Source organism: Alligator sinensis, unplaced genomic scaffold (assembly GCF_000455745.1).
Source record: "Alligator sinensis unplaced genomic scaffold, ASM45574v1 scaffold974_2, whole genome shotgun sequence".
NCBI classification, from domain to species: domain Eukaryota; kingdom Metazoa; phylum Chordata; order Crocodylia; family Alligatoridae; genus Alligator; species Alligator sinensis.
The window spans coordinates 1,390,104-1,405,578 of NW_005842369.1; the positions used below are offsets into that span (position 1 = coordinate 1,390,104).

The window sequence follows — 15,475 nt, forward strand, 5'->3', positions numbered from 1 at the left end:
ATCCACTTTCCTCCCTTTCTTGAAGATAGGCACCACCTTGGCCTTCTTCCAGTCTTCGGTCACTACACCAGAGCACCAGGAGTTCTCAAAGATCCATGCCAGAGGCTGGGCTATGATGCTCGCCAGCACCTTGAGTACCCTGGGGTATAGATTGTCAAGGCCAGCTGACTTGAAAATATCCAGCCTCTCAAGGTGTTCCTTTACAAGGTCCACATTGATGGAGGGCAAGGGATCTCCCTCATCCAGACCTCCCTCTCTTGAGGCGGGCATGGGCATCCCATGGGACTGATGAAAAACCGACGCAAAGTACCCATTTAATAGGTTGGCTCTTTCCTGGGCGTCAGTCCCATCTGGTTCAGGTCCAATGTGGCCCTTGCTTTTCCTCCGGCTCCCCACATATATCTGAAAAAGGACTTTTTATTGTCCTTGATGCTTGAAGCTAGTTGGAGTTCATTTGCAGCCTTGGCTTTCCTGGTTTGTTCCCTGAAGGACTGGACCAGTGCAGAATATTCCTCCTTGGAGTTGAATCCAGTCCTCCAGCCTTTGTAGGCCTTTCTTAGCCTCAGGAGGTCTGCTAGATCCCTGGAGAGCCAGGGGGGCTGATGTGCCCTCTTGTTGCCTTTTCCTCCGAGATGGAATAGAATTAGCTTTTGCACTGAGGATTGCTCCCTTGAGGAGCAACCACTCTTCCTGGACTCCCTTCCACTTGGGGTCGTGGTCCCTTAGGGCCTCACTGACAAGCCTCCTGAGCTTGTCACAGTCTGCTTTCCTGAAGTCAAGGACTTCAGTGTTGCTGACTGACTTCCCAGCTTTATGGCGGATGGTGAAGGTGATCAGCTCATGGTCGCGGTCACCCAGCTTCTCATCGATTGCTAGGTTGCCGATTAGGTCATCCCCAGTAGCCAGTACCAGGTCGAGCAGCGCTTTACCTCTCATTGGCCCGTAGACTTCTTGAGTCAGGTAGAGGTCATCCTCTCACAATAGGAAGCTAGGCCCAGCACGATAGGGAGCCAGAGGAGTTGCTGAGAAAGGACTGGAGATTAGTAAATTATGGAGCAAGGCTCAGGTGCTGGAGGGGTTCCTTCAGAGCAGACCTGGAACCAGTTGGAGGGAAGGGGCTAGGGTTTAGCTGGCACTGATTAGTTTATTAGGCTCAGTTACTGCAGCTGCAGGGCAGACACTTTACTTAGTCTTGCCCCTGCAGGCTAGGGCTCAACTGGTGTGGTTAGTTCATTGGGTCTAGCTGGCCCAGTTAATCAGGCTGCAGGGCATGAACTTCACTAATCCTAATCCTAACACACACTGCTGCATGCTGATTTACATCTCCTGGTATTTGCAGTCCCAGGCGAGGATAAGGCCCAGTGATATTACTATAGTGCCATAAGGCTGAAATTCAGACTAAACCCCAAACTCTTGCAGACAACCAAAAAGGTTTTGGGGGATGCCTGGGGAGAGAATCTACCCCAAAAGCAATGGGCAGGCTGCAGGGTGGCAGGAAAAGGAAGATTTAAGAAAAACAACCCAAATATATATGCTGTCAGCATTCCCAGGGCCTCCCCTGTGTTCTAAACTGTCAGTCATTTTGTATACAGGCTGCAGACGTGTCAAAGCAAGGCTCCTGTCCACAGCACACTATTTGCACTTCTCAGTACATTGGTAAGAGAAACAAAGAAATGTTTAAAAGTAGCTTTTCCAACTAAGATTGGCCATGTAATACCAGTAGATCTTTTTATTTAAAAGATCAAAAGCAGGAAGTGCCTGTGATATCAGAGTACCACGTCTACGCTCTGTTACTGCCAGTGAAATATCTAGACTGGCCATTTGCAGTGCCACAGAATAATGTACAGTAAGTTCTTCCACCTGTCAAGTTCCCTTTTGGAGAGGACCTAAGGATGGGGAGGGGAGGGGGGAGAGGTGGCAGGGGTAGAATGGAAAACAGGACATTTGCTAGCTGCTCCCTGCACCCTGCCCACCCCTGCCTGTTGCTGCCTCTGCCGGCTTCTCTGCTGCCTGCCTCCCCCACCTATTGCACCTTGTGCCTGTACCTGACCCACACCTCATGCCTTCCCACCTCTTCCACGTTTGCACCTTCTGAGCAATAGCTCTGGCTCTGGGGCAACCAGCAGTGGCTCTGGCCCTGGCCCCAGCCCAGTTAGGGAGAAGTGGCAGCAGCTGTGGGCCAGAGCCAGAGATAAGCAGCAGGGGTAGGGTGCTGGGGAGCAAGAGAAGGGGGGACAGGCTGCATGGTCTCCCCTATACTTTGCTCAAGCTGCACACTATGGGTCTCCCCCATGCACCCACCAACATTCTTTCCTGTGCTCCCCCTACTGTGCCTCTTCCCCCACCACATAAGCTGGTCAGCTCTAGCTTCAGCCCTGGGCCTGGAGCTGAGCTGCTGCTTGTCTTGAGCTGGTACTCAAATCTGAGACAAGGTGTCATCCCCTGCATGTTGATCCTTACCTTGGATTTGAATAAATATGGTATTTTTTGCTGTTTAGAGTCTCATTCATTGCTATCTGTGCACTGTGTTCAAATTTTAATAGAGACTGCATTTGGTGTTTGTCAGGATGGCCCCTTCAGACAAAAGCCTCTATTAAGGATGGTCCAGAAATGCCTGGAAATATTAGTACTTTCTAAAAATGTTTATGGGACTTTCAAATAATGAAGCCATGTTAGTTATTTAAGGCAAGTATTTTAAGGCTGACCATTCTACCTAGGAACAATGATGTGAAACTGAGAGAGAAAAAATGAAGGGGAGAGATTAGAAAAATGTTCCAATCTCTCTTATACTGTGTTTTTGTCTTTTTGGGACAAGAGGGGACTCTTTATTGTTTGACTTGCATGTAATGTGACTAGCAGTAGCTCCCAAGTTTACAGACCACAATCCTACCTTGGAAAAGGGTGTTAAATGAGATGGCCTAGCAGATGCTTCATGGCCTCTATAGTCTCTAATTCTGTAACCAGATTTAGCACGTTTGTAATTGAGGTTGTTTTCGGAGCCTTCTATATAAGAGACTCTACCATAACACCACTTGGAGCCCTGCCTCTACACTTTACTGTTCTGAGTAATTGTTTGAATCCTTAGGGGTTCCTGGGAAATATGCTTATTCAATCATCTTCAAGTATTTCTCAAAGCCCACTAATCCTGACATGTTATATAAATCCTACACCTGCCAAAGACAGTTCAACAGACAGTGCATTCTTAGACCTATATCCTAATAATATACTTAGGAAGGGGTGTCCCAAAGCCCCAAACCATTTCCAGAAACATGTGAGGTCTTTGTGCTAGCTATTCCCATATGTCCCATGAAAGCTTTACCTTGGAATGTGCAGTATGCCATGCATCAGACACTGTCAAACAGCCTTGGTGCAGGGAGACGTTCTCCTATCTACTTACTTGAAGTTTTCTATAGTCTTTGCAGGTGAGATGCAAATCCAGCAGCTATTTTGCACAACCATGTTAAAGTCTTTTCAAGTACTTGCATTTAAGTCATTGTTAGGTTTCAGAGTCAGAACCCTAATGAGATAGATGTGGCAATTTGTAATTCTCAGAAATCTGTTATACCAGACTGTCTACAGATACAGATCTAAATTTATGTCTGAATCATACTTTGAAGGATTTCTTCAGAAACCAGTGGGCTTCCTTTTTTTTTTTAAAAAGGAAATCTTAGATTTCGGAGCACATGAGAGTAGTGGACGCCAGAGAAATGTACCATCTTGCTGACCTAATATTGTGAGTTCCAGTGTGAGCCCTGGTCCCCAGTAAACAAGGACCTTGGAAAAAGATGAAAATGAAAGGAAGTGGGGGTATCTCTGAGAACTTGGGCCCTGATCCTCATGCATACTTGAGTTCACCCCTAGCATCCTGGCATACTCTCTGGGCTGGGCAGGGCTCTCTGCTCCACAGCAGAGGTGGCCCCTCTTCTTTGCTCCCTGGCCAGAGCTCCAGCATAGACTTGCAGGCACAGAGCACCTGCCTGGCTTCTCCCTGCTAAACAGGGATTATTCCCTCCTCCCCTCTGTCTTACACAGATACCTCAGCATTAGCTAGCAGACCACATGCTCGCTACGGTCCGTGCTGTGGGAGATGATAGACAGAGGTTTTTTGGAGCTAATTGGCAGGTAGCTTAATGTCCTTCCTTGGAAGAGCTGTTTAAGAGGAGCTCCATTAGTTAATGGAGAGAGGCTTTGTTTTCTTAATGGGTTGATAAACACTGAGTTAGGGGTGATAAACATTCCCTGCTGGGCTGCTTAGGAGAGGGGGAATAATCAAAGTGTCCTGCCAGGGCCTGGCCATGCCCCCCTGACCTCAGCCTGCAGAAGTGAAGGGAGGGCTGCTGTAGCACCACCCAGCTTCTAGCCTGAGCCACTGCAGGCATGTGCCTGCATTTCTGGGATGTCTGTCTGGTTAAAAAACTGATTTAGCCTAGCCAGGTTAGACTGCCCTGCAAAGATTGAATCAATTCAGGCTCAGGCTTTTTTAATGTCTGTCCCTAGCCATGAGGATCTAGCCCAGTAATTCTCAATCAGGGTGTTGTGAAAACCTGGGGTACTTTGAAGGTTGTCACAGGTTGCCATGCAGTGTTAGCACTGCTAGGTGTGGAAACATGATGCACAAGATAAACCCAGAGATTTCAAATAGAAAACTGTAGTGTCAAAAACATTCTGACTTGTCTTTCTGAGTTCTTTTTAACAGAAGAATTGCTCCAGTATTTTTCTGTAGTCCAAAAACTAGAGAGACGTAAGAGCAGGTATTTTCTGAGCAATGACTTGAGTCTAATGAGGGGTGCTTTGAGTCTAAAACAGTGAGAGAATGACTGGCCTAGTATAATGGTGCATTGGGACTGAGGTCTGTAGGCACACTTGTAATACAAATAATATGAAACCAGGCCTAGCATTTGTTTACCCAGTTCTATTTCCAGAGGGACAATGGACTGTGTCAGAGATGTGCCTGAGGGGGCTACCCTGACAGACACCAGGCATAGTGTCTAATTAAACTGCAATGCAGTGTGCAGATTACAAAGATTGCTTGCAAATCATGCAGCCACAATTTGAACTGCATAGCATTTCTCACTAGGTGCAAGAGTAGATGGGACTCAAATATTTTATCCAGCAGAGGGGCTGAGTAAGTGGGGGCCCAAGAGCCCTGGCCCCCCCTCGGGAAGAGGGCTGTCACTTGAAATGCATAAAACTTGCCACATGTCCATCATCTAAGCCTCCCCCACCGGCGAAAATAATAGCTGGCCCCTATGCTACCCAGTATTTATCATCTTATCTATCTCTGCCTGTCATTAGGAATGAATGTACAGAGCCATCAGAGAGCACCATTTCAAATGCAGTGTAAAACTGAGGGATAATGCTAAAAACTAGCCAACTGCCCATCAAGAATGACGGGGGGGAGGGAGCGGGTGGGGACAGAGCTCCATGTCCAGCCCCACCCAATCTGGACCTGCTCCCCCCCCCCCCCCCCCTCTCCCCCCCCCCCAGAGTTTGGGGGCGCATTTTCGGGACAGGAGAAGTGGGCTTAGGGCCGATGCAGGGAAAGGGGGGTGGGGGAGGAGTGAGACTGGGCCCCAGGGGGGAGGAAGCCTGTTCCTCCCTTCCTCCACATGGCTGCCATGTCAGGCCGGGCCTCCTGCTCCTCCCACCGCCATGGTGGGCTGGCTTCTCCAGCCCCGCTTGGGCCTGGTCCTCCCCTACAACCCTGCATTGCACCTGGGCCCACTTCTCCCCTCCCCACACTGCTGCTGCAGTCGGCCTGCTCCTCCCCCCACCCCCCTGTGCTGGGCCCAGGCCTGCTCCCCGTCTTCCCACCTGCTGCTTGGGCCCCAGGACCGCTCCCCTTTTCCCCTCTGCGGCAGCAGGGGGAGGGCAGGAGTGCGTGCAGGCCCACTCCTTCCTTCCCTGCTGCTGCAGCTGGCCCAGGTCCCCCCCTGCCCACGCTGGGCCTGGGGCCAATTCCCCTTGCCACTTGAGGTCCAGGCCCACTCCACTCTGTGTCACTGCTGAGTCCAAGGGGCTGGCGGCAGGTGGAGGGGAGGGAGGGGGCAAAGCCAGGATAGCTGGCCACGGGGCTCCTTCCCCCCTGCATTCTATTCCCAATCCCTCCCTGCTGGTCCCATTCTTAGGGGGGGGAGAGGGTTTAGGGTTAGACGTCTCATCTGGCGCCGTTCCCCCTGCCCCCCCTTCCCCTCCCTGCTACGCTGGGTCCAGGCCCATTTTTCCTCCCTTGGCCCCCTTCCGCCTCAGGCGGGTGTGGGGAGGGGAAGGCCAGTGTGACTGGCCTTGCCCCTCCCCCCGCACTGTTCCCTCCATCACTACCACCTCAGGGCTGCTTTGGGGCCAGGCCACCATCATAAGGTGGGCACATGTGGGGGCCGACCCCACTTCTCTTCTGGTCAGGGGGGAAGTAGTGTGGAAATGGGCCTGCTCTCCCCACCTGCTGGTTCAGGGCCAGCCCAATCTCTCCACCCTTCTCTGTCACCTGGCACAGCTGGCCTCGCCCCCCCCACCCCCAATCCCATGTCTCTGCTGTCATGGCAACACTCCACCATTCCATCTCCTGTCCCAGTGCTCTTGGAGCACTCTGATTGGCTGTTTCAGTCAGCCAATGAGAGTGCAAATAAAGCGTTATGGACAGACAGACAGGCGGACTGACTAACTAAGGCTTTTATAGTATTAGAATAATAACTATTATCCAAATTCCGTTCTACATTTCTTTTGTGACATTCATTGCTACAGTGCCCAAGCGCTTCCTAAGTGAAGTCAGTTGGATTAGATGTCTGTAAAGACTTTCTAGTCATGGTCCTTCCTTGTCATTAGGAAACCATACTAAATTTTTGTAGTAGCATTTTTTACAGTTGGTGCCTTTCTTTGTTGCTTGTGTAGCATACATTCTTCTTTTTTTTTTCCCTTTCTCCATTTCCTTTAAATTACTCTCATTTATCTTTCTAAAACGGTCCATTTTCTCAAAGTGCTGAGCATGCGCGCGCACACACACGCAGAGGATTATGCAGTGGCCGATGTCTGACCATCTTTAAATGGATTTTTAATTTTACTTTTCACTTTTCTACCACAGCAGACACAATGAGCTATTTAGTGGTAACATAATTTAATTCCACCTGGGAAAGGGCAAGCCACTTGCTTTGATGCTGTGCAGTATCCTGTTGCCTAGAACAGTCTGTGACAAAGAACTCCCTTTGACATAATTATTTTCCTTTTTGAAACAATCTGATATAATCCTCTTTTAAAGTAAAGAAAAAGCATAAGAACAAAGTCATAATTCTGAAATGAATTTGGGACCAGATTGATGAATGCTGAAGGACACTATCTCCATGAACACTAAAATGGGCTTGTTGTAGTGTGGTTTATACTGCTATAATGAACATCAAAAACTAGTGATCTACCACCTATTGCAAAGGGCTGCCAAAAGTATTACAATGGGGTGTTTTTGCCCTCAGAAATTCCAGTCAACTAATAAGTCTGTCTTCAAAAGTTCAATTATATGTTCTGGTTCACCCTTTGAACAGGTATCAAGAGTGATTTTGAAAGGCCTTTAGTTTGTAAACAGCCTTCTCTGAAGCAGCTCATCTCATTACCGCTCTGCAGAGAGAGTGCTTTGGGGCCCAAACTGTGGTCTTATTACACCGTCCAGACTAGACTGCGTCTTGGGAGATGCACAGAGGCTCTGCAAGGCAGCAAAACTATTCTGCAGCTGTTGCTATTTTCTCACAGCTCCAGCAGCCTTCTCAGCTGTGGGGTATCATGTATCTCCCCAGGAAGATGGGGTGTTTGAAGCCAGAGGACAGGTGGCCAAAAAGTTTCAACCAAAAAAGTGAAATTCCAATGAAAAATGGAATTGGCCACAATTGTTTTCATTGTTCAACTGGCTCTAGTCCACAGTGATGATGACCAGGATGAGCCATCCTCACTATCAGCTCCTGTATAGAAAGCCTCTCTGTTCTGTAGGAGGAGAAACTGCATTTGATCATGTGGAAAATAGCATTCATTATCTTACTAAATATGCACAGCTATTGGGAAATGTTAACTGCTGGAGCAGAGCAGGAGGATGAACTGTCATGCTGGTTTGGTGTGTTATACCAAAAGGTAGCTATGCATTGATTGGTGCTGGAGCAAAGTTTTTATTAAATAAAGCAAACCAAAAACTTATTTATTTAGAATGATCCATCTTTAGATTGCAGCTCTCTAATTAGATCACATATTAGTTGGCAGTGTCCTCAGTAAATAATGTATACATTTTTACTAAAATGATCTACTTTAATTAGTGCTTTAGCATCACATCCTAAAGGTGTAGAATGATACCTCCATTCCTTATTTAACTTTTAATTCCTTTTTATTGTGTGGTTTCAGATATCTGAGAAATATGGACTTCCAGTAGAAAAGATTGCAAAACTTTACAAGAAGAGCAAAAAGGGGTAAGAAAAAGGCAGACACTAATTAGTTGTTTTTATTTGGTGTCCCTAGAGACATCACCCAAGGTCAGTCACTATTGTTCTAGATTGTCTAAAACACCTTGTAAGAGCCATCCATAACCCCAAAGCTTACAATCTCTATAAGCAAGGCAAAGATGGGAGTATATGGGGAAAAAGTGATCTCTAGTTTGTGCCTGGAGTCTCTTATTTCAGGCCAATGTACTGGGGTGATGAGTTCAAGTGAAGTTTTGTGTAGACTGTATCTGTTAGGTCTTCTCTACATATTACATTTATGCTGCAATTAACATGTCAGTTGCAGTATAAATGGCAAGAGTGCTACATGTGCACCCATTTAAGGCACCATAAAATGGCAAACAAGCCATGAAAATGTTCCACATATAATATAGAGCATTTTTTGGCTGGTTTGTGTATGGTCCCTTAAATTTAACTTGTGACTGGGGCTGACAATCAGCTGATTGTTGGTCCTGGTCTCAGGCTGTGGGCAGAAGAGGGAGGGGGAGAAGTGGAAGGGCTTCCTTTGTGGGGAGGGCAGCCAGGGATCAAAGGCTCCTGGCAGAATTTAAGGTCCCCAATGACTTTTGAACCAGGAACCTCTGATCCCTCCTGCCTGGCAGCCTGCCCAGAGATACTGGGTGTGGAGTTTTGACAATCAGCTGACTGTTGGATCCAGCCTGGACAGCCCCAGCTCTTGAACTGGACATAGGGCTCTCTGGGCTGTGGCTGATTGTCAGTCCCAGTCCCAGACTACACTGAGGTCAGTTTGAGTCCCTGGTGCAGTCCTGGGACTGGAGCCGCTAATCAGCTGATTGTTGGCCCTGGGCTGGTTTGAAACCTGGTGTGGTCCTGCAGCAGGAGCTGGCAATCAGCTGATTGTCAGACCTGTGGATACTCTTCTTTCAATTTGTTGGTGCAGGGGGAGCCTAGGGTTATGGTCCTAGGCCTCCCCCTGCACTGGCAAGTAGTAATGGCATGATTAGAATCTGATCCCTGATCCCAAATTGTTGGGATCTGGGATCAGATCCCATTGCATAATAAAATGAATGTGCACCAGGGCCTCAGGTATTAATTTTGATATATTGGCCCATGTGGTGTCCAGCCTTTGACTTGTGGGTGAACCCAGTTTACTTGGCAGCATATGGAATTGCAGAAGGAATGAGTGAATAGTTGGAAGTTTGATAGAGTGGTGGTAGTTGAAGGATGAGGCAGAGTTGCATTCCTTAGTTGAACTTTAACTGAGTAAATTTAGACATTTTATGAGATCCAAAAGTTTTAGAACAAATAGCCTATCACTTTCGCCACTTCACCCTCAAGCCACAGTTTCCTTATTTTCTCACATTTACTTTTTAAATGACTACCACATTTTAGGAATGTCCTTTTAACTTGGTTTTCCTCTATTGACAGCCCTAAACTCCAGCTTAAAACAGTGTTTTGTCTCAGATTTTCTTTAGTTTTTAAAAGGGAAGCTGAATATTTTAACCTCCTCCTTGTTCCTAACACTGCTTTTAAGTAGTGTGTTCTTGGGAGAAGCTATTTGTAGAAAAAAGAATGAAACAAGCTCTTGTTTTCTATTAGTCTCATATACACGCTGACTTTTATGCATATTAGCTGGGCTTAAGTAAAAGCCTAAACTACCCCAATACATCACTTGCAAACTATCAGCAATTTGCACATAAAGCCACACTTGCCTTCGTGTGTTTATATGCAGTAATAGTAATAAACCAGGGTTGAGGAACAGCATGAAGACTCATGCAGGCAGATATCAGCTACCTGGGCTAGGGAGTATGTGATAGCTTCAGGAGTGCTCTGCAGTGCAGAAATTCTGACTGCACTTTATAAACTGCACATAAGTTCTCACTCTGGCAGGTCTCTTTTTCATGCCTAGTATATGAATAGTACAGGTGTTCTTGCTCTGGCAGCTTCCATTGGTACAGAGGCCATAAGCAATGATATAGAGGCTAGCCAAATCTGTTCCCCATTCCAACTGATGTAGTCGCTGGCTGGTGGGCATTCTGCTTTGTTGTAGGATGTAGAAAATGCCATCCAGATTTCACCCACTGATCTCTGAAAGAGATCTCTGTGTGCCCTTCAAAGACCCCAGGAAGTGTCAATTTGAGGTAAATCAGAATTAGTGAAGTACGCATAGCCAGACAGCATTGCTTTGGGCAGTTGTGCAGAACCTTCCCTTTCACCAGCTTTCTTTGTAAGCATGCTGATTTCTCCCTTTGTCACCAGTATCTTGGTAAACATGGATGATAACATCATTGAGCACTACTCCAATGAGGACACTTTCATCCTGAACATGGAGAGCATGGTGGAAGGCTTCAAGATCACACTGACCGAGATATAGTTCAGCTCGGAGCCAGAGCATTTTTCCTGAGGAACCACAGCATTTCATCCTTGCTTAACAGAAGAAACTTCCCCAGGAACCTTACAGACTTGTCAACCTTGACCAGAGAAGCTGTTACAAGACTACTTTGAAAATATCATCCTTTCTGCTCTTTGACACTGAAAATGTGCCCAACAAACACTGATTTAAGTTTGTCAAGGACAAGACCATATGCATTAACTTAGTCCTTTATTTATTGCTTCCCCAACTCCAACGTACAAACATTTTTTAGTCCCCAGATTGATTACCAGGTGACTCACTGGTAAATGGCAACTTTTTAATCCCTACATTAATGTGGATTAAAATCCTCCCAGATTAGATAAAAGAATCTTACTGGTCCATCTTGGGAAATCCAGTTGAAACTGCTTTAACAATAGCTTGCTCTGCAATAGCTAAGAAAAATGGATACTCCTAAATAGTATAGGGCTAACGATGGGGAAAGGGGCCAAGAGTTCCCCTGTTCAGACTGATCCACATTGCCCTACAGTGTATAGTCTTGCCAAATACCTCTGGTAGTTCTCAGCACGTAGCAACAAGGACTTGTAAGTAAGACATTCAGCTACAATGTAATTTGTAAGTAAACTGGACATAAACCATTTTAACCTTGTATATAATGTTTATAATATGCAATAATATATTTTACCTACTCTGTGGGCATGTTTACTGCCACTGTTTTTTCTTTCTTTTTTATGTGTGCATTGGGATTAGGGATTAACACATTCTCTCTTCTCTTAGAGGTTTAGATTTCTGCAGTCTGCTGAGTAGAAAGGCCATGTTGATAATCACAGGTGTACTTATGGGTTAAATCCCATATTTGTATCAGAGTATTTACAACTGTTGGTCAAATTAATCTACTGGAAAAATTTAGCCAATTGCCTTTAAAAATGGCATATACCACAATTGTGTGTCCATTCTGTTTGGGCTAGATCCACAGAAGGATTTAGGCACCTGCTTGCCTCTCTAAGTATCTGAGTACAACATTTAGATCCTTAAAAACCCTGCCCAGTTGCAGCCTGACACAAGAGGCACTTCAAATGTCTGCTTTTGGGTATGCCTAAATCTGACAGCAGTGCCTAGCTCACACCTAAGCACTGTTGGGACTCTGAAATTAGGCACAATCTATAGCACCTGATCTAATAGACATTTGCAAAATGGACAGAGGAAGAGGAGCAATTTGTCCTGTAACCTAGCGGTTAGAGCATTCACTTGGATCTTCGGAGGGTGGAGGGGCTCTGGAGTCGTACCTTTTCTCGTCTGAAAAGGACTTGATCTCATCTAACCCAGTGGTTCTTAACCTTTTTATAGACTCGAGGCACCCCTTGCTTGACTCACCCCTTAACTTTTGTGAATTGAGCAGCACCCCATTTCAAAAACGAATTTATTAATTAATTAACTTATTTATTACAGTACTTACCTCCTTGCAGAGAGGTTGGACAGTGGGGACAGGGCAGCAGCCAGGCAGCGAAGAGCCTGAGCCTGCACTTAACCTTCTCACACATGTTTGTCTACTTGTACCTAGGGGCACCCTTCAAAAGAGCTCCCAGAACCCCACTCTAGTTGAGAATCACTGCCCCACCTGTTAGGCCTGAGGGCCACTCTTCCACTTCGCATAGAATAATTAAATCTTGATTTGGTCAGAGAGAGAGAAACTAATTGCTAGGGCAGGGGAGGGGCAGAGAAGGAGACCCAAGTTCCAATCCCTGTCCCATCAAGCCAAGGAGGGATTTGAGCCCTAGTCTCTCACAATTGTGGACAAGTGCTCTAAATGGTAAGGTTATTAGGTAAAATGTGTGAAAGGGGCAATGCCTTTTAGGTTTTGTGAAAAGGGACTGAGCTAGGCAGATGACTGCTGGAGAGGGTTTATGGTTGTGGATTCTGTGTGGAGGGAAATGCCCTTGAGTTAAATGCCCAGCTCTCTTTGAGGAATGGAGCTAAGCCCTGCTAAGTTTGTGGGGCTAAATTACAAATCTTTTCCTAGAAACAAACCTAAGTGGCTTTCTTTATGGTGTATTGACTGCTGTGGTTCCCATTCTTAGCCATCTAATTAGGACCATAGGACTGGAGAGGGCCTCCCAAGCTATCAAGTCTAATTCCCTGTGTTCACAGGCAACCCAAGGATTTCCCAAAGTGATCATTTCAAATCCCAGTGACCACTTCAAATGATCACATATACAACAATAAGGAACACCCTACAGAATGCCAGGAACACCCTACATTATGCCATCAGTAAAAGCAGGCGAGACAAGGATGCAGTTTGTACACTGCCACAGGAAAGTGATTGGTTAATAGATAGTCAGCTGATCCTATGAAGATGACCATGTCCCATGATACAGAGGAAGGAAGCCCCTCACTTCCTCTTTCTCCCACCTCCAAGTCCAAGCCAATTTGACCTAGGAGGAAAATTTCTTTCTGATCTTACATTTGGCAGTTGGAGGGACCACGAGAATAGGAAGACCCTCTGAGTTTTTGAAGTAGTGACAGGAGAATTGGTACACTTGAATCCAAAACCCCAGCATCAGTTGTGGCCGAAACTCCAATGCTTCAAAGGAAGGCAAATTCCCACCCCAGAAGCCAATATCATTGATAAGGGACAAAGGATACCTTCAAAGTCCCTACAGGTAACCAGCAAAAGTGCTGAAGCATGGGATTATCAGACCAACCACACTACCCAAGCATGAATTGTATCTACTGTGGTGACACCTAACCTAGGCCTGTGGCTCCTGAGGCAGAAAGGTACACAAGTCCCTTTGTGAATCTAGTCCTTTTAGTTTTCCTTATTTTTTTTCTCTGCCATCTTTCTTTCCATTATGGCACAGTATTTGTTGTTTTCACTCATGTCATTGGAACAAGCACCTCAAGATGTCTTGCCAAAATTAATGGAGCCTGATGCTCCACTGTTTTGAACTTTGCTTGGTCATTTCTGTCCGTGCATAGTGATCAGTGTAAAATGCTGCCATTCTGACTGGGGAGGATTTCGCACTTGCTTTGCATGGATGAACGTGACTTGAGAAACAAGCCAACAAATGCCTTCGGACTGGTTGAGTTTGAGTAGCGCCAATGAAACCAGCACTCTGTGGTAGGGAAGTTAAGCACTCACATAAGCAGTAAAGCCTAATTGTTTAGGCCAGGAGACTCGGATGTAGTGTTTTCAGAGTTGACTTGTCTGCTTTTCTGGCCCCAGTCCTGGTCTTCTGTTTTTAATTTCTTTCTTGCCCATGCCATCACTGCCTCTTTGTAACTCTGTCTCTGTGAAACTGTGTTGCAGTCATGTTTTTGTCTTTTTCCTAATACACACAGTCTCTCAAGGCTCAGCCTATGTTGACTACAGTCAAGAGTGGACATAGTAAAAGGATCAGAATCTCCTGGTGTTTGAACTGAAATCAGTTGTTAGGTTTGTGTTTGAAACAAGGGCCTATGCTTAGTTAGGCATGGCCTTCATTTCCATGACAGTTGAAAAAGAAAAAAAGAAGAAAATTCTGGCCTGTGGTATGTGGATTCGGACATAGTACAGAGGCCTGAGCAGTGTGGTTGGTCCTAGTAGGTTTTTTTCTTTTGTGAATGAAAGAAGTAAGAGGCGTTTGTATGGAATTCTAAAGCCTTTCATTGGAGTCTTTCAATCAGGTCCCATGACCCAATGGGAAATGTGCGTGTTTCAAATTAAGCACCTGGGTATATGTAAACAAGCACACAATCCCTGATCCCATCCCTTGTTTGCATCATTCAGGCTCTGCTGTCACTCTTGACCATCTGTGCCTTTTGATGCTGAATTGTTTTGCATTGCACTGAACTAGAAGATGCTGATATGGATTCTAGATTCACCACATGGTTGTCATAAATAATGGCAGGCCCTGACAAGCCAGCACATGCAGCCGCAAGGATCAGGTTCATATTAGACTTGGTATTCTCTTCATTTGTCTCTTTCTTCTCTCCTGCTTTAGCTGTCCTGAAATTAATGTCTTGTGGGAGATCCTTTGTACTTAAGCACCCTGGCATGCTGGTGAGGAGTGAATGACTGCAGTGTTTCAGGAAATATCAGGAGGTGTGAGGCATCACGTCATTCTAATCTTCCTTTTAGGACTTTAGTTAAAGAAACTGCATAAGATCCCATGTCAGTGACTGAAGAGCCAAACTCTGCTGGCTTTAGTCTCACTCAGTCTCAGTGAAGCTAGAGAGGCTGCTGGGATGAGTAGAGCAAGCAGGATTTAGCCTGACATAAAGAGAGATTTTTAATCCAACTAATATTGAGGCATTTTTGACTTATCTGTCAGGACTTGAAGGTCAGCGGGCTCTATTTTCCCTCTTCGAGAGTGCGACATTGCAAGCACTTAAAGCAATGCCAACTGCACAGTTTGGGCACGTGTAGATGAAATGGGGGCCCTAAATTGGAGTGGTGGGTTTTTAAAAGCACCGCTTCAATTTAGGGCGAAGTAAACCCCCATGTCATGTACACCTATGTCTTGCCTGTGGGTGGAGCAGTCCCTGTGCTGTGGGGAGGGAGGTGGTGCTTCCCTCTGCAGCAGCGGCACCCCAGTCTAGGTGGCACCCGCCTGCAGTCATCCGGCTCGGGCAGTCACCAGAGGCACCGCTTCTGTGGAGGGAAGGACTGGGTCTCTGTGCAGCTCATGCAGGGAGGAAG

General features: G+C 46.2%; 1 protein-coding gene across 6 annotated transcripts in view; it reads left to right on the plus strand.

The window, feature by feature from the left end:
- Positions 1-15,475, plus strand: part of GRHL2 (grainyhead like transcription factor 2) — a 134,346-nt gene extending 118,871 nt beyond the window's left edge. For 5 of the 6 annotated variants that reach the window (XM_006029281.3, XM_025210732.1, XM_025210731.1 and 2 more), the window contains 2 exons: positions 8,371-8,435; positions 10,686-15,475. In XM_006029281.3, the coding sequence (XP_006029343.1) occupies positions 8,371-8,435; positions 10,686-10,800 (180 nt within the window). In that variant the 3' untranslated portion in view covers positions 10,801-15,475. The remainder of the gene's footprint in view (positions 1-8,370; positions 8,436-10,685) is intronic. The other variant, XR_003095394.1, reaches the window with a different exon arrangement.